This window comes from Girardinichthys multiradiatus, chromosome 1 (assembly GCF_021462225.1).
Source record: "Girardinichthys multiradiatus isolate DD_20200921_A chromosome 1, DD_fGirMul_XY1, whole genome shotgun sequence".
NCBI lineage: Eukaryota > Metazoa > Chordata > Actinopteri > Cyprinodontiformes > Goodeidae > Girardinichthys > Girardinichthys multiradiatus.
In genome coordinates, this window is record NC_061794.1 from 42,414,924 (window position 1) to 42,438,676 (window position 23,753).

The 23,753-nt window shown below is 38.3% G+C and overlaps 1 protein-coding gene across 1 annotated transcript; it reads left to right on the forward strand.

The window, feature by feature from the left end:
• Window positions 1-13,124: 13,124 nt before the first annotated feature.
• cbln4 (cerebellin 4 precursor) lies at window positions 13,125-22,930 on the forward strand. Its single transcript, XM_047374678.1, has 3 exons — window positions 13,125-14,046; window positions 18,365-18,481; window positions 22,700-22,930. The coding sequence occupies exons 1-3, from the start codon at window positions 13,780-13,782 to the stop codon at window positions 22,895-22,897; spliced, it is 582 nt and encodes a 193-aa protein (XP_047230634.1). The 5' UTR covers window positions 13,125-13,779; the 3' UTR covers window positions 22,898-22,930.
• Window positions 22,931-23,753: the final 823 nt, after the last annotated feature.

Sequence of the window (23,753 nt, forward strand, 5' to 3'; positions counted from 1 at the left end):
GTCCCTGTTCTGAGGTGCGTCTGAGAGCAACTCATTTTGGTGCTGTCTCTTTAAATGCTGCTGAGACACTTCGCACTCCACCCCCCTCCAGGTCAAAGATCGCTCCTTTTTAACCCATTTGTCCATTTTTGCAGTTTGTTATCAATTATCTAGCACTGCAGGAACAAGAAAAAATGGCAAAAAAACAATGCAAAACTGTTAATGTAATAATAATATTCAAAACACGCAGTACAGTTATGTCCACAAGGAACTAAAAGCAGCACATAGCAATAACATAAGCAGAAGGCACGATGCTACTGCTATCAGAACAATGGCCAGGACGTCATATCAACACACAATAAATTCATGTCTAAAACAAAGTTTGTTGTTATTTTAGTGTTATTTACAGCTTACAGCTTTGATGTATCCATCATTCCATAGACGGAAGGGACTGACCCCTTAATCAGATGAAGTCCTTCACCAAATCCTTATTGATATTGACAGAGGTTGCTGAAGGCAAGGAAATAGGAAATTTGTGTGGACATTTCCATGAAAAATAAAATTTAACCAGACATGCTGGGGGAATGGTGTAACAAATTGTGTGGGTTAATACACCCAACAACCGAACAGAACTTATACTATATTACCCTATATATATATTATTTATATTTTATTTAAAGGCTAAAAAAGTGGATTTTGCATGATATGTCCCCTCTAAAATGTAAACAATTTCTGGCAAAAAATATAGATTTTTTAACATGTCATAGGAAATCCCAGATTGTCCAACTGTCTGGTTAGCTTAGGTCAGTTGCTCCAAAAACTCCAAAAGAACATTTCAAACCAGGCTCATTCTTGATGAACTGACTGCCAGATGAAGTTTGGAGGTCTACTTTCTCGATTAATAGCTTAAAACTACTTTTTGTGACAAATTAATGGTATACAACGGATAGATTTGTACACTGTGTTGCAATGCTTTGCTGTACACAACCCCGCCCCTTTAACAAATCCCAGAGAAATCTGAAAAAGTCCTACCTCAGACTAGGACCTTTTACCCGTGTAAGTAAGGCCCCAGGAAAGTGAAATTACCCGGGTAAATTTGAAATGTGTCCTGGGCTTTCCACAAGCAATGGAAAGGGGCTATTGTCAAATCTACTCGCTCACCCATTCAAATCCTTGAATTCAGGTTTTCCAATCAGTTCCCATGGCCACAGGTTTATAAAATCAAGCACGCAACATTCTGCAGAGCAAACTTCAAGTTTGGCCCCTTAATGAAAAGACCTCTTTATGCTTCAGCATATCAAAACAAATGTTACAATTTCTTTTTCCCAACTTTGTGAGAATGTTTGAGGGATGGCTCCTTCCTGTGCCAACATGACTGTGCACCAGGGCAAGAAGCAAGGTACACCAAGATAAGGATGTCTTCATGGACCAGGCTAACTGGTCTTAGAAGGCAGCTTGCTCCACACAAGGTTAACTACCAGGCTTAGTTAATCTCAAAATGTTATTGCATTTACCATTCAGAGGTCCTGAATATTTCTGAAATAAAGGAGCATTTTTTAACAGGTGGGCCACACAGTAGCTTTCCAGGTCAGATGTCTGCGTTACTGGTACACATTTTACAAAATGTTACATATGTTGAATGCTGGGCCAAAAACATCAAGCACAACACTGAGCCAATAACAGGTGTACTTTATGTCTAAAATATGAGCTTAACAGATACAAGCTACTCAGGACAATTAACAAGTATATTGCTGTCCCCAATATAATGCTGTATGATCAGAGCAGATAAATCTTTCTAAAAGAGGACATAAATTAAAATTAAAGACTTTTTATTTTTTAATTATTGTGGGAGACTTGCCGCAGAGCCCCACCACCTCCTAATCTATCTCCTCCTAATCAGGACCTTCAAATCACTTGTCTGTGATACAGTCTGGGCCCCAGTGGTAACTCTATCAGAAATGAGCATGTCCAGGAAAAACTTGGGCCCCTAATAGGAGATAGTTGTAAAATCTCTGTGCTTATACATGACAGAAAGAACAAAGCCAAAAGGATAAGAGACAGTTATAAACAATCAAAAAAAGCCATAAACTGTCAGGTACAACCAGACACAGAGTTAATATCAGCAACTAAGTCATATAAACTGGCGTTATTGAACATTAGATCTCTGTCAGGAAAATCATTTTTAATCAATGACTTCATTACTGACCACAATCTTGATGTTCTGTTTTTAACAGAAACATGGTTACATGAATTTAATGAAGCTCCCATTCTGATAGAGGCGACGCCTCCGAACTACAATTTTCTTTGTGAGAGCAGACAGCAAAGAAAAGGTGGAGGGGTGGCCACTTTGTTTAAAGATTTATTAGAGTGTAAAAAAGTATTTCTGGGCAAATTTGACTCCTTTGAATATTTGGCCCTCCAGGTAAAGAGCCTGGTCTGAACCATGTTCTTGAATATTTACAGGCCTCCTAAGTCCAAAACAAACTTTATCAGTGATTTTAATGAGCTTTTATCTGTGATATGTGTTGATTATGACTGTTTAATTATTGTGGGAGACTTCAACATTCACATGGACAATCCTGAAGACAGAAGTACAATAGATCTATGTGACACTCTTAGAAATGTTGGTTTGACTCAACATGTTAAACAGCAAAGGCACAAACAGGGACATATTTTGGACTTGATCATCATTAAGGGTCTAAACATTTCCAAGGTGTCTGTAACTGATGTTGCTCTATCTGATCACTTTTCTGTTATTTTTGAAAGCATCATCTGCAATGACTCAGTTTGCCAAAGAGACATGATAAGAAAACGCATCTTTAAGGACGGTGCTGCTGAAACCTTTAACCAGATTTACTCTTCTACCTCCACTTTGCCCTGTAACACTGTAGATGAGCTGGTAGAAAACTTTCATTCTAAAATCTCAGACATCATTGATTCAATTGCTCCAATTAAAGTGAAAGTCATTTCTGGGAAGAAAATGTCTCCATGGAGAAGTGCTCCACCAGTCAGAAGTGAAAAAAAGGAGTGTTGAAAAGCTGAACGCAGGTGGCGAAAGACTGGACTCCAGGTTCACTATATTATCTATAAAGAGAGACTATACAGATATAACCTACAACTGAAAAATGCAAATTAATCTTTCTTTTCTGAGATCATCAGCAAAAACGTTAACAATGCTCGTGCATTATTTGCCACGGTCGACAGGTTAACAAACCCTCCTGTAACTGTAGCATCTGAACTCCACTCTACCAGGGCCTGCAATTAATTTGCCAAATTCTTTACTGAAAAAACCCAAAAGATCAGAGAGGCAGTCAGCACATCCACATCAACTCCAGTACCAATGTTGTCTCCAACTAGAACTGATTTTGACAAAGTGTCCCAATTTCACCAAATAAACTACAAAATCTTAGAAGAAATTGTACAGCAACTAAGCTCTTCTTCCTGCTGTCTCGATCTTTTACCCACAGCTTTCCTTAAGAAAGCTTTGCCCGTAATAACATCTGATTTAACACAAATAATAAACACGTCCCTTTTGTCAGGTGTTTTCCCCCAGGCCCTGAAAACAGCAATTATCAAACCTCTATTGAAAAAGAGCAACTTGGACAAGCTGCTACTACAGAACTACAGGCCTATATCAAACCTCCCCTTCATCAGTAAGATTATTGAAAAAGCTGTGTTTCAACATTAAAACAACTTCCTTACAACGACCAGCCGCTTCGATGTCTTCCAGTCAGGCTTCCTGCTCACCACAGTACAGAGACTGCTCTTGTCAAGGTGTTCAATGACATCTGTATAAATGCAGACTGTGGAAGAATCACGGTGCTGGCATTATTGGACCTTAGTGCAGCATTCGACACTGTTGATCACTCCATTTTATTAGAGCACCTGGAAAACTGGGTCGGCCATTCTGGTATAGCACTCAACTGGTTTAAATCGTACTTGAAGGACAGGGACTTTTTTGTGTCAGTAGGTAACTTTACATCAGAGAGCACAAAAATCACATGTGGCGTTCCCCAAGGATCCATCTTAGGGCCCATCCTATTCAATATCTACATGCTCCCCCTAACTCAGATTTTAATAAACAACAATGTAAGTTATCATAACTATGCAGACGACACACAGCTATACGTTACGATGTCACCAGGTGACTATGAACCCATTCAAGCGCTGGGTAAATGCTTAGAAGAAATCAATGCATGGATGGACCAAAATTTTCTTCAGCTGAATCAAAACAAAACTGAAGTAATAATCTTTGGACCAAAGGAAGAGCGTTTAAAAGTTAGCACACAGCTTCAGTAAAACAGCTAGAAACCACCAATCAAGCACGAAACCTGGGTGTATTGATGGACTCAGACCTAAACCTTCAGAGGCACATAAAGGTAGTAACAAGGTCGGCCTTCTATCACCTAAAGAACATAATAATAATCATCTTTATTGGTCATTGCACATGTACATTACAACAAAATTTGTCCTCTGCATTTAACCCATCCCTTATAGGGAGCAGTGGGCTGCCATTGTGCGGCGCCCAGGGAGCATTCTGGGGCTAAGGGTCTTGCTCAGGGACCCTGAGTGGCAATCTGCGGGATATGAACCTGGCCCCTCTGGAACGCAAACCTCCTGTTCTAACCATTAGGCCACCATCTCCAGGATTAAAGGAGTAATGTCTCAGCAGGACCTTGAAAAACTAATTCATGCATTCATCTTTAGTAGAATTGATTACTGCAACGGTGTCTTCACAGGTCTGCCTAAAAAGTTGATCAGAAAGCTGCAGTTGATCCAGAACGCTGCTGTCCGCATCCTCACTAGAACTAAGAAAGAGGAGCACATCACCCCGGTTCTAAAGTCCCTACACTGGCTCCCTGTAGCTCAGAGAATAGACTTTAAAATACTTCTGTTAGTCTATAAATCACTGAGTGGCTTAGCACCAAAATATATTACAGACTTGTTGTCAGTGGATCAACTACCCAGACCTCTCAGGTCTTCTGGCCCAAATCTACTCTGCATACCCAGAACCAGAACCAAATATGGAGAAGCAGCTTTTAGATCTTATGCTCCACTAATCTGGAATAAACTCCCAGAAAACTGTAAAAGCGCTGAAACCCTAAGTTGCTTTAAATCAAGATAAAAAATTTATTTGTTTAGAGTGGCCTTTGACTGTGCCATCTAAGCATAATTAGTTACGTTTTCAGTCCAATTTTCCTTTCATTTTCTTATCCATCATTCTATTCTGTTTATTAATTTATTTATTTTTTATTACCTCTGTTGTTTGATTTTATCATTTGATTTGTTTTTCTGTGTCTGTATCTGTTTATTTTCTTTGTGATTGTATTATAATTGTATGTACAGTGCTTTGAATGTTGCTGAAAATTGCTATATAAATAAACTTACCTTACCTTATAGATTTGGTTGTCAAGCAGAATGATTATATTAGAAAATTTGCACTTGGAAATAAAACATAGTTTTAGAAACATTTGGAGGTATATTTTTATACATTTTGGTCAACCTTGAATCTTTTTTGAGACACAATAATACTTCTCTTAAGAACTACTACCCAACAACTTCAAATAATTTAAATATGAAGTCTCAGTATCACTATGATGCTTCATTAAAAACATGCAGGATATCAGTACATAATCTTATTTGTGGGAGGTCAGAGGTCCCCATCATTCTAACCACCCACTGGAGTAATGGTGCTCTCTTAAAGATCAGAACCTCTCTGACATGCCCCAGCAGGGGTCAGAGATCCAATCCCTGCTATCTGTGATAAATCAAAATAAATAATATACACTGCCTGGCCAAAAGAAAAACTCACCACCAACAAAAATGGTCACACACTCTAATATTTTGTTGGACTGCCTTTAGCTTTGATTACGGCACGCATTCGCCATGGCATTGTTTCGATAAGCCCCTGCAATGTCACAAGATTTATTTATGACACAAGAGTCTGACCGCTGCGCAAAGTCTTCTCCAGCACATCCCAAAGATTATCAATGGGGTTAAGGTCTGGACTCTGTGGTGGCCAATCCATGTGTGACAATGATGTCTTGTGCTCCCTGAACCACTCTTTCACAATTGGAGCCTGATGAATCCTAGCATTGTCATCTTGGAATATGCCCGTGCCATCAGGGAAGAAAAAATCCATTGATGGAATAACCTGGTCATTCAGTATATTCAGGTAGTCAGCTGACCTCATTATTTGAACACATACTGTTGCTGAACCCAGACCTGACCAAGTGCAGCAACCCCAGATCATTGCACTGCTCCCACAGGCTTGTACAGTAGGTACTAGGTTTGATAGGTGCATCACTTCACCTGCCTCTCTTTTTACCCTGATGTACCCATCACTCTGGAACAGGGTAAATCTGGACTCATCAGACCATATACGACCTTCTTTCATTGCTCCAGAGTCCAATCTTTATGTTCCCTAGCAAATTTAAGCCATTTTTTTTCCCAGTTAGCCTCAGTTATTAGTAGTTTTTTTAAGGCTACACAGCTGTTCAGTCCCAATCCCTTGAGTTCCCTTTGCATTGTGAGTGTGGAAATGCTCTTACTTTCACTATTAAACTTAGCCCGGAGTTGTTTTTCTACTATTTGATTTCACCAAATGTTTGAGTGATCGTCGTTCACCGTCATTCAGGATTTTTTTTCCGGCCACATATCTTCCTCGAAGATGATGGGTTCCCACTATCCTTCCAGTTTTAAATAATGCATTGAACAGTTCTTAACCCAATTTTGGTAGTTTCTGCAATCTCCTTAGATGTTTTTTCTGCTTGATGCATGCCAGTGATTTGACCCTCCTGAAACAGACTATCTTTTCCACGACCACGGGATGTGTCTTTTGACATGGTTGTTTAAGAAATGAGAAGCAACTCATTGCACTAATTGGGGTTAAATAACTTGTTTCCAGCTGAAACATAATCAACCATGCAGTAATTATTATCCAATGGGAGGCTCGTACCTATTTGCTTAGTTAAAGCCAGGTGGCGACTTTTTTTTGGCCAGGCAGGGTATTACTTGTTAGTTTACCTCTGTATACTTGAACAGTAGCCTGCTCCTCTTTAGCCTGGCTTTACTAGCTTTGTCAGGTCCAGATTTCTTCTCTTATCCTGGATTACTCAGTTATGCTTTAGTAATGTGAGGACTTACACCATATTGTAGAATCCAGCCTCATTGGAAGAAATTATGAGGAAATAGAGTGAACAATTCCAGCCTGTTTTTTGTGGCACTAGTAGCCTTTGTTTTTATTTTATGTCTAAGTAGGCAGACAGGAAGTGAGGCAGACAGATAAGGAAGTCATGCAGCATAGGTTTCCAGGATCGGGACTCGAATCCGGTACAACTGAGGCCTCTTTAGATGAGTTGCACGCTCTACTGCTATGCTGCGCCCTAGCTCTAGCCTGTTTAATTATGTTGAGATACAATAGAGCAACTTAAGAATAGTTAAACTACAGGGAAGGAGAGAAAATGCCAGGCAGATATACAGGCAGTACAGTGTTTATCTTATAGATAAACTGTTCTCTAGTCAAATCTTCCTTAAAGATGGCTTACAGTTTCATTCCACAAGCTGGTGTTATTTTGTTACAGTGAGTCTTAAGGAGCTGCAGCAAAGCAGCGTTACATGCTTCCCAGACAGATCATGCGGCAGGCTACATATTTATATTTTGTACTGGGTTCTTAGAACATAAATGCTTAAACTGCAATAAATAAATATTCTTTCAGGGCAACGTAATTATTACGGTTATTTACCCATTGTACTACACCATTTTTTTTTTAAATGTCCTTTAACCATTTTGCCTTATACTGTCATGTTCAATGCTTAAGATGAAATTATAAAATACAGTGTATTAAGTCGTTTCTTTTTTACTTTTACAGAGGCTTTTTTCACCCCACAGACAAGTCCAAAGACTGCTCATACTCTTTAATAAATTTTGATTTCTTTAGAGGCTGCACACAGCATTCCAGAGAAAAAAAGGATGTGAGTCACCTGACCTTGAGGGTCTGGGTTACTGTCGAAGCTGCTTGACTGGAATTTCAAAGAAATGAAAAGGCATTTAAAATCTGTTAGATAGTTTAGGAGTTGTTTTTGGTGAGATTGGGAATGGTAAATTGTACTTTACTATGCACAGCTCACTGACTTAGTTAATACAGTGACAGACACTACTCAAGCTGATCTCCCAGTTAAAATTAGGAGCTTTCTTTTGAAAAGAACTCAAACATTAAACATAGATTTTAACATTGTTGTGTGTTCCAGCTGATGAGGTGAACTGATTCAGCTGACAACCTCAACTAGGGATGGGTACCTTTCACATTTGAAATGATACTCCTTCACTTGAGGCAGGAACTCTCCTCCAACCCAGACAGGACAAGCCACGCTTTAACCGTCGAGAACCATGGCCTCAGACTTGGAGGAGTTGATCCTCATCTCCCTCGCTTCGCACTGAGCTGCAAACCGCCCCATGATATGCTGTAGGTCTTGGCTATAGGGGGCCAGCAGGACCACATCATCTGCAAAAATGAGAGATGAAATCCACTGGTCCAAACCAAACACCTCCGGCCCTTGGCTGCACCTAGAAATCCTGTACATGAAAGCTATGAACAGCACCAGTGACAAAGGGCAGCCCTGCCAGAGTCCAACATGCACCGGAACAGGTCTGACTTAATGCTGGCAATGTGAACCAAACTTCTGCTCAGTTTGTACAGAGACCGGATGGCCCCCAAAAAAGGGCCTCTGATTTCGTACTCCTGGAGTGTCCCCCACAGGGCACCATGAGGAATATGGTTGAATGCCTTCTCCATGTCCACAAAACAAATGTGGATGTTATGATTCTAGCCCATCAGCCTGCTCTGCTCTCACTCATGCAATCAACTCATCTGCTTCACCTGTCTGCTGCTGCGCAATCACCGTCATGCCACACACCTGTGGAGCTGCAGTTATATACAGCCCTCTGACAGGCAGACAGTGCCAGATTTTTGAAAACATTTGTGAGTAGTTATCCAGCGTTCCTTCCTGACTGATCTTGTTCTCTGACCTTGCCTTGCCTCACGGATTTTCCCTGCCTGCCTGCTCCTTGTCTGACGGATTGGATTTCTGGATTTCGACTCTGTTTTCTGCCCCTTGTCTGATGCCTCTAGCCCTGGAATTCGACCCTGTTTCTGTCCCTGAATTTACGCCTCAGCCTAACCACTGGTTTATTCAACCTGAGCCCGCCTGGCTCTCAAGTCTGCCTGGAATTATTGTCAAGAGGACAATCACAGCTCTCTGTGTTCCTGTCACAGCTTCAGCTGATTCCTCGGAGGATTTGGATCAGTCGGCAATCCGAATTCAGTCTGTTGGACGCTTCCTCATTAACTGTCTGGATCACTTCCTCCTCTGGATTCTGTGCCTCATTCCCAGACTGAGAAGGTTAGTGGCTTTATCTAACTCTTTGCAAATCCTGAGTTTTATTCAGCCACTAACTAGTCTCTCTGTTCTCAGTGGTTCCTGGAAGCTGACTGCTGTTCTCCTGAGTTTCTGAATAAACCTTTTAACTTATCAATTTGTGTTTGGCTGAATTTGGGTTCTGTCGCTGGTCGTGATAGTGGACCGGTTGGCCAAACTTCCAAAATCCTTCGAGCACCCTGTAGAGGGTAGAGCTAGTCCAATGTTCCACAGTGTTGTGATTATTAATCTGAGAATATTATTTAATATTTAATATTTAAATATTTTATCAAATAATAATTCGGTCTGTTAAGGGTTGTCCTGTGAATACCAGCCCAGTAAGGCGATGGTATTAGGACAAAATAGAAAGGTGTGAATCAAGCTCTGACATTATTGAACAGCATAAACTCTGCACACACATGGAATGAATTCACACAATTTCTAAAAATACAAGAATTTATTAACAAAAATAAGTCAACTCAAAGTCAAACATATTTCAATCAACAAACTCTTTACTATGCTAAAACAATCCAACTAAACTACCAAGCAGAATTAAAGAATAACGAAGACTAATGGGCTCTGTACAATATAAACACGTTGATTAAAGATGATTGAAAATCATGACCAAAAGAGTGATGCAACATTACCATGCAATGTTTATGTTTGAGAACCAAGGATTATCTTGAAGAATCTGGAAGTTAAGTTAGTCTTGGAACCAACTTAGGCAATAATCAGCATACCTTTAGACAACCCTTCACAATGCAAGATCAGATCAAATATTATTTAAATAAAATAATGTTTTAATGAATCTGATCTACTGAATAAAACCAACCTTCTGGATGACTAATTCCCAACGGTGTCTCATTAGCTGCCTTCATTTATTAAAATAATGTTTAAAGAAATATTAAGGGAATGGTCAAATATTTAAGGAGGTACTTTGGAAAAGAGCCAAATCTTTCTGGAGAAATGGGCTTAATGGTGTTTACTTAGTTATCTTATTCAGTAAAATAATGTTCAGGGACTATTATTTACTAGTTTGAAACTAACAACCTTTCTGGGTAAATATTCTTTAACAGGCAAGCATGTGTCCTAAGCTGTTAGCAGTTTAGGGCTAAAAAGAGGCTGATAGCTTAGCACCGGAATCAAACACACACCTTTAAAATACCGTCAATAAAAGGGTTAAAACGCATAAGCGCGGACGGCGCGTTGTGGCCGATCTTCTGTGTTTAAAATCACCCTTTAAAGTTTGTCTTAACTTTAAAAACACACAAACACAGAACACAAAGCTGAGCACGTGGTGCTGAGCAGATAGCCTGCTAGCGCCAAGATAGCTGATTTCAACACAAACAAAACCAAACTTTATAAAATGAAAAATTTTTAGATCATTTCAATCTAACCTTTTCTCTCTGCACGAAACCTAACCTCATGAACCGTGCTTAGGAGTTGTCCAGGTGACGACGAAGTTTGAAGAAAGCTCCGTGAACAAAGGGTTAGTTTCCAGCTAACCTCCGGAGCAGTGGCTGGGTGGCCCATTCTGTCCGCTGACCACACTGCACGTTACCACGGGATGCGGCCTCTGTTCTCCTTCCTTCAGACTTGGCTTTGTAGAAACCCCGTCTCTGCAGGGAACTCTGGAACACAGTTTGCTTCTGCAGGCCTCAGAGAGAAGGTAAAGCAATGCTTATACCTTAATCTCCCTTTTATGAATGAATACCGGATTCTTTCAACAGTAATTCATCAGTACTTAACTTGTGCATATGATCGCATGATCTTATGACACCCTTGGATCCAGTTTGAAGAGTTTATGTCTTTTTGCCAGCAAAGAGACATTAGCGCGCTTGCCTCCCCTGTCCCGATGATCACCGGTGGGGAAAAGACAGGATGTAGCAAGAGCGGTGCTTTTATTTGGACAGTGATGTCACAGGAAGTCTGCAGTTATCCCATTTCCTGGCTGTGCCGGAAGTAGGTTAATGCAATTTATTTTGAAAGTTCCAGGAAAGTCTGTACTGGCTTTCACGTTGTAACCATGGCTGTGGGTCCCAACAACAGCCGCATCAAAAACCACACTGCTCCTCCTAAAGCCGAGGTTTGACTATCGGCCGGACTCTATTCTCCAACACCCTGGCATAGGCCTTCCGGGGAGGCTGAGGAGTGTCATCCCCCTGTAGTTGGAACACACCCTCCAGTCCCCTGTCTTGTGAAGGGGGACCACCATCCCGGTCTGCCAGTCCAAAAGCATGATCCTCGACTGCCACGCGATGTTGAAGATACGTACAAAACTGTAGATGTTTAATATTCAGTAACATACTTATTAAAACGTTTATCAGCATCACCTAAACATCTAGCTTCCCATCTGCAGTCATGATGTTTACAAGACTAGTTGGATGTACTGTTTCGTATGGTAGTAAAGGTAAAGTCGACTTTGAATCTTTAAAGCAAGCATATAATTCTTGCTTTATTTGGTCAAACATGATATTTCCAGTTACCTGGTGATTATTTCGTACTTATGTTTTCATGCATAAATTGAAAAGCTTTTAGTAGTTTGAGCTCTATCACATTTTGTGCGGGAAAATCTAAAGGGACTTTTACCCCTGTTGCATTGTAGACCCACAATAGCACCTTGCTATTTGTATCAGTCGCAGAGATATCTTGATCATCAAGTTTCAGGAAAAAAGAAAAGAGGAGAGTGCTTTTCAAAAGAGACATGGTTATCTGAGAGTGACTCATTAGTTAACATGTTAATGAGCTTGTTAATTAGGGAGCCAGCTTATTTGGGTTGTTGACAGACAACTTTATAATAGACAGAGCCATGAGGTGACAATGCAGGTACTCCTTTGCTTCAGTAAAATAAAAAAAACACAAAAAGCCAATAGTCTCACTGGCTGCTGTATTAATATAATCTTAAATCTCTTTTCCTCTTGAAAGATTTAACAGAAACTTTGAAAGATATTGACATTTCCTATTTATTTTGGTCTTTATAGCAATTTGTGTATAGTCATCAGGGTTAGAAGTTTGAATCATATTGTAAATGAAATCACTGATAAGCCTACAACACAAGCCTTTGGTCTGTGGAGATAACCCAGGCAGCCATGGAAAGAAAATACAAGAGTATTCAGCTGAGGCTCAAAGCAGGATCCTTCCTACTGTGAGGCAACCATAATTAGTCTTGACTTGATCTGAGCTGCACAACTTGTCGTATCTAAGACTCTACAGCTCCTTGTTTCTTTAATGTTGACTGTCTACCTCTAAGATAAGAAATTTTACACTTTTAATCTGAAAATTAAATGACTTAATTCTCCAATCTAATAATCTAAACTACTGCTGAAATGTAGAACATTACAATGCATTCAACACACATTATTTCAAAAATTCGGTAGGTTTTCTTTTAATTGCTGTAAAGCTGTGCATTCATTCACTTCATTTGGGTTGGTTTTGAAGTTTTAAATTATGAAGCACCGTCTTAATTAGATGATTTTTTTTTTCCAACAACCACACCCCTTTATGAGTAATTCTGTCAAATCTTCTGTTGACTAGCCCTTTCCCCCGAAAAGGCTAGTCGACATCCATCCATCCATCCATCCATCTAGTCCAGCACAGCTCCAGCTGCGTGATGAGATTAAGATGAGTCACAATGGTAAAACCAGACCCCCTTTGGACAGAAGTAGAGGTTTTGGTTATATAACAGTTGTTTATGGGTTCTTTATTACAAGCAAACTTCCAAAACAGAGACGGCAAAATAAATTTAACTGGTAACAATTTCCTGGAAGGTTTATTATTTTTCTCCATCTTCATCTGATGTATGTTCTAATTACTATCAGTTAATCATGGTCTAGATTGAGTTTGAGAAGAACAAATTATTTTGGAGAGAATGAGAAAACGTAGGCTTTGGGACATTTACGCAAAGATAGTTCGTTATTCTTCTGCCACACGTGCGTGCGTAAAGTGGAAGCCTGAGCGCGCACACAGGCGGAACATCACTGCGGGAACAGCTGTTACCAGACGGGCTATTCGGAGTAGGAGTGAGGGCTATGGACGGTTCATCAACTGATTTATCCCCTTTCACAGGAACCTTTTTTTGATCAGCATCCAGAGTGGTCCACTTTGGTCTCATCTACGAGTTCTAAATGAATTCCGACTGAAAATGAGAAATTCAGACAACTGTATAATTTCTTTTTTTTGTTTTCGGAACATGAATTAGAGCTAATAAGGATTCATTATCATTGATGGTTCCGTCGAATATGGCTCATCTCTTGGTCCAGTAAGAGAATCTCACAGCGTCAGACGCGTCTGAAAACCAGTGGAGAGACTGGAAAACTCGCGCCGCACAGGAGCCGGTCTCGCCCTCTCTTCAAATCGGAGCTGTACCAGGAATAAACGAACGCCATGGTAAACTCGTTCATACTGCTGCTCAGCTGGACAGTGATCTCCGGGGTTGCGAGAGCTCAGAATGATACGGAGCCGATCGTCCTGGAGGGCAAATGCCTGGTGGTATGCGACTCCAACCCGGCCACAGACTGGAGGTCCTCATCCTCTCCACTCGGCATCTCCGTGCGCGCCGCCAACTCCAAGGTGGCTTTTTCTGCAGTCCGGAGCAACAATCATGAGCCGTCAGAAATGAGCAACAAAACAAGAATAATCTACTTCGATCAGGTTAAGATCTTTTTATATTATTAATTTTATTTTAAAAACAACTGATTAATGCGCGTTTAAACATCAATTCTTTTATATTGCCAGCATGTTTAACTGCAATTTGAAACTAGTTTTACTCATTTAGCATTTTATCAATAATACAACTTGTCTCTTATGTGATGCAGAACATAAAAATCTCTTCCCAGGTTTAAGTGCAGCTGCACCCCAGAGTTTATTTTGACAGTGATTGCAGCTGACACGCAGATTTTGTTGTTGTGCGCATGTTGCACACACGGAGGTCCGAAGCAACCGGATCTTGTGTTCTGCAGGAGCCCGCACACACGCACTTGTGCTTACAACCACCACCGCCATGCACGTCCACCAAACGCTCACCCAGAGCCGGTCCAAGACATGCGCGAACAAAGCTGCAGTTTAGGGCCTCCCCCTGCCAGCAAGCTCCCCCCTACCCCAGCTGAACTTCTCAAAAAGAATATAGATCTTAAAACTTTGCAGTTTTTTAACCTAAGTGACAAATTTCTTTAAAAGTTAAAGGCAGTTTTATTAATTAATTTTTTTTACAATAAACATAGGATTTATTGCACACCTGTCATCATATGAAGCAGGATCCAGGCGCAGACTTAAGTGTTGGGTGAACAAAAATATGTTTAATAAATGACAACTGAGAATTTACAAGGGGGCACAAGGAACACGGACAGTCACAGGCACAACAACAGGGACAGTCACAGGAAATACGGGAATGTTAACGGGAAGATCAAAGGACAATATGATTAAAAGAGCTTAAATACTGAGGGAGATGTGGAGATAGACATCAGATGCAGGTGTAAGTCAATCAGAGGATAAGTGGAGCAGCTGAGACAGAGTGCAAGCAGAGAGCTGAGGGAGGGAGACAAATTAACACAGGAGGTGAACAGAGATACACAAAAACAGTATGGGATATCTAACAGAGATGACAAAAGACACAACTAAAATGAACTAAAATGGCAACAAGGAAATGAAGAAAAGAGACAAAAAGGAAACCCAAACACCTAAGGATCATAATAACACCACAACATGATAATGTATACAAATATCAATCCCTTACTGTGTATGTATTCATAAATAGAACAGTATTAAGGATTACCAATCAGATTTGATTAAACTGGAAATAAAGAAAATTTTTGTTTCCGTTTTACTCTTTACCCTACATTTAAAATGTAATTACTGAAACCATAACAGTTAAAAATGACTTGTATGTATTATCCGTACATATTATTTATGAGTATGCTAAGTCTCATTCAATTAGATGTTAGCATTCTTAATCTGATTAAAAACTGGATGAAGTCAAATTGATTGCACAAAGTCTGCACATGAACACATGCAGTCACATTGTTTATAAGCAAACATGCATCCAACTGGTTCCATAAACACTAATGCAAGGAAAAAGGTAGCAGACAAAAAACTTGTCTAAATTCTACAGTCAACTGTTTAAAAAGAAAATAACTCTGGCTTTATGTTTATTATTGGCTCATAAATAACCTCTGGGTGTCGTCTCTACAGATGCCCATCATGCACGGTGCTTGTGTTAATGTGGTGACATAATGAAAACTTACAGAATGTCCAAACCCCATTTTATCATTATCAAACTGCAAGTACTTTCATAGAGTAGATTACTTCAGCTTTTAAAAACTTGAAAAAACGTTTATAACTCAGCTCATTTGACAGAACAAAACTAAAAGAAAAATCTATTTAGTGCAAACTGTTACTGTAAATTAATAAATAAATGAGATTTCTTCATATATATTCTTCCAAGAAGAATCCATTTAAATTGCCTATTTTTTCCAACGTTACTGGTATTACATTGAAATACCGCACTCACACTTTCATTTTCCCCATAATTGATTTACTGCTACATATTTATAAATTATGTCAAGTAAATAATAGCAAAACATATTCTAACATAGAGTTAATTTCACCCTTACTCCCCTTACACCCTTATTCATATTTAATGGCATTATTGGACCTTGACTGACACCATAGTACAAACTTCTAAGAATTCCCTCATAATAAGTGTCTGTACAGAATTTATATATGAAATAAATAATCCATCTGAATTGAATAACTGAATGATTATTATTAATAAATTTGTGTGTCTAGGAGGAGGGACCGTTTACTTTTTTGGGGTTTACACCATTTGTTTTGGGAAAAATGTTTGAAATCACCGATCATGCCTTAAGCTTAACTTAAAATGATAATAAATATGAAATAAAATGCATTCTAGAACTGTTTTGGTACATAATACATTACTATTTCTACCCATTAGAAGTATTTTGCACAATCCTCACTGTTACATCACAAACAAGCCTCTTAACTGCTATCTGTAATTATCAATAGTAATTCAACGATAATTAAAACAGCACACAAACTCAAAAAGGCCTATTGCATTCTTCCCAGCTTCTCTTGTTACCTTTTAAAATTGAGCAGGTGCTTGACTCTGCAGGAAATGTGGTAATTGGTGTAAATGTGGTTGGAACACAGACAGATTTTCTAAAAACACAATTTTCCTTGGTTTCTCCTACACCGCTGAATCTAAAATCCATTTGGGCATCTTTTGGAGGGAATTCACAAAACAACGCAGCTCTTACAATTGCTATTCGCTTCAATTCTACATACAGTTCACAAATCCAATTGCAATAAATACATGCAGGAGCAATCCTGTCCATCGAGTGGAGATGTGAGGAATTTTAACACATTTTTGTATCAGTATGCCCACCTGACTAGAGAGGAAGATTTGTACCTAGACTAGTTTTGTGCAAAGCAAACATCACAGCCTGTTACATTTTTTTCTCTACTGTACCCCGATCACCACCAGCTTTCCCCAGACTGTATTTTATTGTGGAATCTGGCTCTTGATTTTAAGAGGGAAATTGTCTGTAATTGACATACAAATGGACAGGCTTTTCCCAAAATGCATGCATAATGCCTCATTTGAATATGGGCCAACTGCATCAGCAAGAGCAAAGCTGTTGGCTCGGTTCAACTATTTTAGGAGCAGGTCAGCCTTTGCAAGTCCAGAATTAGAAGCACATGCAAACACAGGTTTGGAAACATTTAGCACCAGCAAACAGCTTTGTCCATCTGCCCCTCAGTGGAGAAACCTTTGAAACACCAGTACAAATGTATAAAATATTAAAATTTATTTTTGAGTATTTTGGGCATGTTTGTTAAAGCTATTACATTTCAGACTGAAACAACGACATTTCAGGCAATTCTAGTTATGTGCAATGTCAAACTACATCAAAATTGACTCAGACAGTATGTAACAGTTAATTGTTGACTTCCAAGTAAACCATGAATCTATGGGTGTTAAACATGCAGAACATGCAAACAATCAAGCTTGGACAATTCAAAACAGCTATACTATGGTGGGTGACTGGCTAAACTAGAAGAGAGGCCCCAAATCAAATACTGCTTACTGCCTCAAACATTTTTGAACTGGCCATGCACTCTCCCATAAATAAACAAACGAAACAACAGCCCAAACACAAAAAATGTGAGTAGATGTGTGTACGTAAGCAGCATGAGGTTTTGGGATCACTGAAACAATCCTTTGCCCTCTAGTCTGAAATGCACACAATATTTTTTTTGGCGTCACTGCAAAATGATCTGGTTGGTGTAAATTGTGTGAATATCATGAATAGATTTGTGAAGGGTACTGATTCAGCCTACGTTGGTTTTGAGCAGCTGCAATTTAGGAGGGTGAGAAAATGCAGGTAGGAAGAGAATTGCTGCCTACATTAATTAAAGTCCAAAAACCTTCTCTTTCCATTTTGCTTTAATGACTACAGCTCTAATGTGACTGTAGTGTTGCAGAAAAACCTTTTAGTGACACCATGAGACGATTGTAAAGGGTCTACTGGATATGCTGACTGGCATATTCAGGTTACATAACTTTTAGCATGCAAATGCTTAAAAATGTTTTTATTTATCTATTTTTGTATTGTCAGTAGGTCATTCTGTGTATAATGAAATATGACAAAGCCTCTAAGTCATTTCAGGCATGAGGTTGACAGCGCAACGTGTGATGTTGCCGCAAAACATTAAAAAAGGATGAAAACCTTTAATCCACCTAAAAACACAGTAAAATAAAATGCTTTGTGAAGTGTGTTATATAAAGTGTATGTCTGACCCTGGGGACACAAGTAGGAGTGAATTTGGAATGACTGATTGCTCTTTATTATTTATCCACAAATTTGAAATGTATTCATTGATTTAAGCGTTTAATATATAAAATATGTTCTCACAATACATACTGTTTTTGTCTGTTTCCTTTTTCTCCCAGGTGCTTGTGAATATAGGAAACTACTTCACATTTGAGTCTGTGTTTCTTTCCCCAAGAAAAGGAGTCTACAGTTTTAACTTCCACGTGATTAAAGTGTACCAGAGCCAAACTATACAGGTACTGGTTTTAATTAGTCCACACACTTGCTCTGTTTTATTTATGCCTGCCTATGATGCCTGTATCTCAGAAAGAAAACATAAAATGAATAGACGTTAGGCAAGAAACAAAAAAGGCTGATGTATTATGGCAATATTTCCGGAAATATTTTTTGAAACATTCTGATTGTCATCTTAAGTACTGACACAATTATATCAGCCTTAAAAACGGCAAGTCATCAAAAACTTTAAAAAGGTCTACTTTAAATATTACTTTCAGCATGCAATGTTTATACATAGAAAACAGGAAATTATACATCGCATGTAAATGTTAGGAGGTGCTTACTGAATACATTTATAACAAATACAGAAGTGTTGGGTTAGAATGGTAAACCATTTTTAAAAGTATTCTTATATTCAGTATTATGTTTATGAAATGTTTATCTCAAAGCTGAAATAGAGCAGTTTCAAAAAGACCACCAACATTTAAATGATCAAAAATTGCTTGCATTAGCATCTAGCTAACAAAACCATCTATTGAAGCGACATCTAACAGTGCATTGCATCTGTGCTCTGAAGTTGGAATTGCTTAGTTCCTAATTGGAAAAATGGGGATTTCAGCTGAAGTTGGAGGTTTTCTCATCCACTCAGATCTGAGGTAAAAGGAACAGACCATAGCGTTGTGCTAACCACGGCCACTGACAATAAATAAGCTAGTCTATGAATAAAAATGTAGGTATAATATTAAAGTTACATAAACTGTTTTTATTCATTTTCTCTTGCCCTTGTAGTGGTGGTTAAGAACAACCGCCCCCCAATGTGTTAAATAACATTTGGGGATTTGTGTTACCTTTAGCCTTCTATAGTAGGAATATTATCCGGAATCTGTTCTAATAAGAAAAACAAAAACAAAAAAATCCAAAGTCTGCACCAGATTGGAGGGGAAAGATTAAATGAAGAAGAGGGTAACAGAGGGTATGGTATATATGAATCAATTTTCTACTAGTTATAGAATACCGTGGGTAGTAGCACATCTAAGTTTATCTTGTCCCGGATCCAGTCAAGGCCATCAGCTGGCCTGGTGCTAGCTAACCATGCTACTATCATACAAATGCATGGTCTTTTGATGTCAGACTTTACTCATCATGAGCTTCTCATACACTTATCATATCAGTAATTGGCAAATAGATTTAAAAAAACTAAGGTCATGTGTTTCTAAAGTAAACACTTGATGCCTCATAGAACTCAAGGGAAATGAGGCTAGCAGGTTGACTGTGTAAAACCTTGTTGATGTACAGTCCAGTACAGAAAAACAAGGGCCAGGTTGTGGTTGTTGTGAGAATTGCCAATCTGCTTCTTTATATTACATGTCCCACTGTTTCAGAGCAGACATTAATGCATAAATATCAAAACATTTTATACACTCACCACACCAGAGGGTTTAGAAATCTGGAATTATCTGGGCAGTTTTTGGTAAAAACAGATTTAAATGGCAAGAAAACAGAATCTTTGCAGGAGACCAGCAAATATTGTTTTTAATCAGAACTTAGTAATATTTGTCAATCAGACCTTAATTTTGTTAATTCAGACAAACAGTACTGAATAAAGAATATGCTTTTTGTTAACCACCATGAAAATACATTTCTCACCATGAGTTAGTCATATCAACTTGAAGAGAGCTTTGTAAGCTCAGTAAGGAGCTACTCTTATTGCAACAGTTTTAATAGTGGTAGCAATTCACCTTGAGTTCTATTGGATTTTTGCTTTTCCAATGCCACAATGCTCCTTCAATTCTTAATAAATTGGTTTAGTAGTGAGGAGTCCAGAGATCCAGTAGTGAGGAGTCCAGAGATCCTCTGCACAACTTAAACTAAAAATCAAAACAAATAATAGTTAAGCAAATGTATGCTATAAATGTTAGAAACAGTACTTGAGAATAATTAAAAGTAATATTGTATGTATGTATAGTGATGTTTCTACCATCACATCACCCTGTTTAATTGACAGGGTTGTATGCTTAACTGTTGTTTGTGGTATGCTTAACTTTTATTCAGGGTCTTTCCACTGCTATTATGTTGGTCAGAGGCTGAAATGTTTGGGTACCACTGGTTTGGACAAATGGCAATGGACAGATATGACAACAAAAGCAAGATCAAAGAATGTATGAATACAGTTATATGATCAACTGGATTATACTTATTTAAATAATCATTTAATGAAAACATATAAAAACAATACATTATAACAAATAAAGTTTAAACTGAGAGCCAGGTAGGTTACTTTGTTGTCCAAGTAACCAACAGTCTCCATCCCAGAAGACAACATATGAGGAAGAGCATACATATGTTTGTAAAACAATGTGTATTACATTCTGTAATACAGTTTTAAAATCATGTAACATTTTCAAAGCTAATGCCAAATATGTGTTTATTATTATATATAAATTATATATAAAATATATAATTATATTAATATTTAATATTATATATTTATGATTTCCCTTTGGGATTAATTTAGTATTTTTGAATTGAATTGAATTGAATATTTAAAGTTTATTCAAGGGCAAAGATATAAATGTTTCAGGGAACAGTTTTAACTTTTTCACAAATCCTCTGATTTTAGTATCTTAGTTTAAAACCAGCCCGAGGTGAGTGGTTTTATCTCTAAAGGTTTATACAATGTGGAAAGTTGACCTGAGGATGCAGTTACACTTCAGACTGACATAACAATATTCAGAATTTACCAGCATACCACACAACTACTCTTAATTTTCATAAAAGTCTTTATTGCAGTTTTGTGCCTGGTTTTTTGCATAATGATATCCAGTAATAGTGGTTGCTTACAAACCAGGCAACCTCTAGTCAGATGTTTAAATATGGTCATCGTTGGAGTTAATCTAATTTGGGCTGATAATGATCCATTTACATTGATGTTTTTTTCAGGGTGGCCTTATTATACAACATGCAGCTTCAATGATTTTTTAAAACAAGAACTAATAGTTAGTTAAATATGTCTTAGCAAGCGGCAAAGAAACCACCTACTGTTCGCATATTTTAACTACCATCTGGTATATTTAGGCTTGTATATTTGAAATGGTTTGTTTGCTGGCAGGGACCAGACGTTTGAGCATTGCCCACAAACTCATCAAATAGAGTTAAGATCTGCACTTTGGTAGGCTATTTCAGAAGTACCAGTACCGCTGGTAGCAAATCCGACCCACAGCAGGATGCTACCACCAACAAGCTTGACAGTTCAATATTCTTATGCTTGAAAGCCTTAATTTGACTCCTCCAAACATGCTTCTTGTTACTGTGGCTAAATAGGTTATATATGTCTGACCATCAAACCTTTCTGCTGATTGCATCTGACCCTTCCATGTAGCTCTGCTGAGCACTTTCTTTAAGATGTCAACTTTGAACTAGGGGCTTCTTTCTTGGTCGGCACCCTCTCAGTCCGGCTTCATTGTGTGCCTTGACGCGTGTTTCAGTCTTCCAGTTTAGGATAGACCACAGCCCTAGTGGTACCTATACATCCATTCATCTGAGACTGACAGGTTGGGTCAGATGGTTGCAACTTGAATATCGTTGGTTTTCCATCAGGACAAAGAACCCAAACACATCAGAACAGATTTTTAGAATGGTTAAAACAAAATAGCATTAGGCTTTAGGTTGTCTTCTGCTAGCTCTGACCGCAACCTTGAGGAAAGAATTTGTGAACTATGTTTAAACATCAGGTCTGTTCCAGGAAGCCTACCAATTTAAACAAGTTCTACTAAATTTGACAAATGAAAACATCAAATGGTCAGCTAGAATTAAGCCAGAAGTTTGTTTATGAAAACCATGTTGCTTCTCTGAGGGACATTTGATCAAATATGTACGTTTAATTTAGACCCTACTACTGAAGTTCTTATGGTGGTAAAATTGATTTTGAAACAGATTCACAAACATTAGTCAAATACTAGTACGTTTATAACCTTAAAATCAAGAGATTAAATGTTTTAATGTTTTGCCCTTTTTTTAGTTTCTTGTTGAAAATGCAAATAATTGCTAATAAGGGCTGAGTTGTAAAATGTGTCCAGATTTAAAATCATTTTCTTGTCTTTTATGATAATGTTTACAAAGTCTTATTGGTGTATGAGACAATTATGTAATAACAAATAAGAAATACTCAGAGCTAAACTATATATTTCACCCCTTTACGTGCATATTCACTAACTCTTACCTTTCTTTGGATTATTCAGGTGAACTTGATGCTAAACGGAAAACCGGTCATATCTGCCTTCGCAGGCGACAAAGATGTGACTCGTGAAGCTGCCACCAATGGAGTTCTACTTTATCTTGAAAAGGAGGACAAAGTTTACCTGAAGCTGGAAAAAGGAAACCTAGTGGGTGGATGGCAATATTCAACGTTCTCTGGCTTTCTCGTTTTCCCTCTGTAAAAAGAAAAAATAAAACAAGAAAAAGAAAGACAATTGTAAGTCTACTGACTTCTTCATAATGTGTTGTCACAGTATAATCAAAACATTGCTGCTTCATCTGCTGGATTCAGTCTGTTGACTGAAAAATGACATGAATAAATACATCACTACATTAAAAAGGAAGTAAGACTTTGGAAATTGCTCACATTCTGGGGAGTCTTGTTCTGATCAAAGGAGACTTGAAATGTTTCCAATTGCTACCATGTGTTCCTGTCACCCCAGAAGAACATTTACAGAAACAAAAAGTATCGTTCAACCTTTGATTTGCTGAAATATTATTAGGATGCCGTGATTTTTTTTTTTTGTCATGACTATGGAATTTAGTAACATCTGCTTTTGTTGGTGTTAACTGTATTTACATTTGTTAGCTGCATTTACTGTCATCACCAACGTGTATGTGCAGGTCCTTCTCAAAAAATTAGCATATTGTGATAAAGTTCATTATTTTCCATAATGTCATGATGAAAATTTAACATTCATATATTTTAGATTCATTGCACACTAACTGAAATATTTCAGGTCTTTTATTGTCTTAATACGGATGATTTTGGCATACAGCTCATGAAAACCCCAAATTCCTATCTCACAAAATTAGCATATTTCATCCGACCAATAAAAGAAAAGTGTTTTTAATACAAAAAACGTCAACCTTCAAATAATCATGTATAGTTATGCACTCAATACTTGGTCGGGAATCCTTTGGCAGAAATGACTGCTTCAATGCGGCGTGGCATGGAGGCAATCAACCTGTGGCACTGCTGAGGTCTTATGGAGGCCCAGGATGCTTCGATAGCGGCCTTTAGCTCATCCAGAGTGT

Excerpts from the sequence above, each read along its gene's own strand:
- cbln4 (XM_047374678.1), top strand. The coding sequence starts at position 13,780 with ATGGTAAACTCGTTCATACTGCTGCTCAGCTGGACAGTGATCTCCGGG. Across the intron at positions 14,047-18,364 it reads GAATAATCTACTTCGATCAG|GTGCTTGTGAATATAGGAAA; the intron begins GTTAAGATCTTT and ends TTTTTCTCCCAG. Across the intron at positions 18,482-22,699 it reads ACCAGAGCCAAACTATACAG|GTGAACTTGATGCTAAACGG; the intron begins GTACTGGTTTTA and ends TGGATTATTCAG.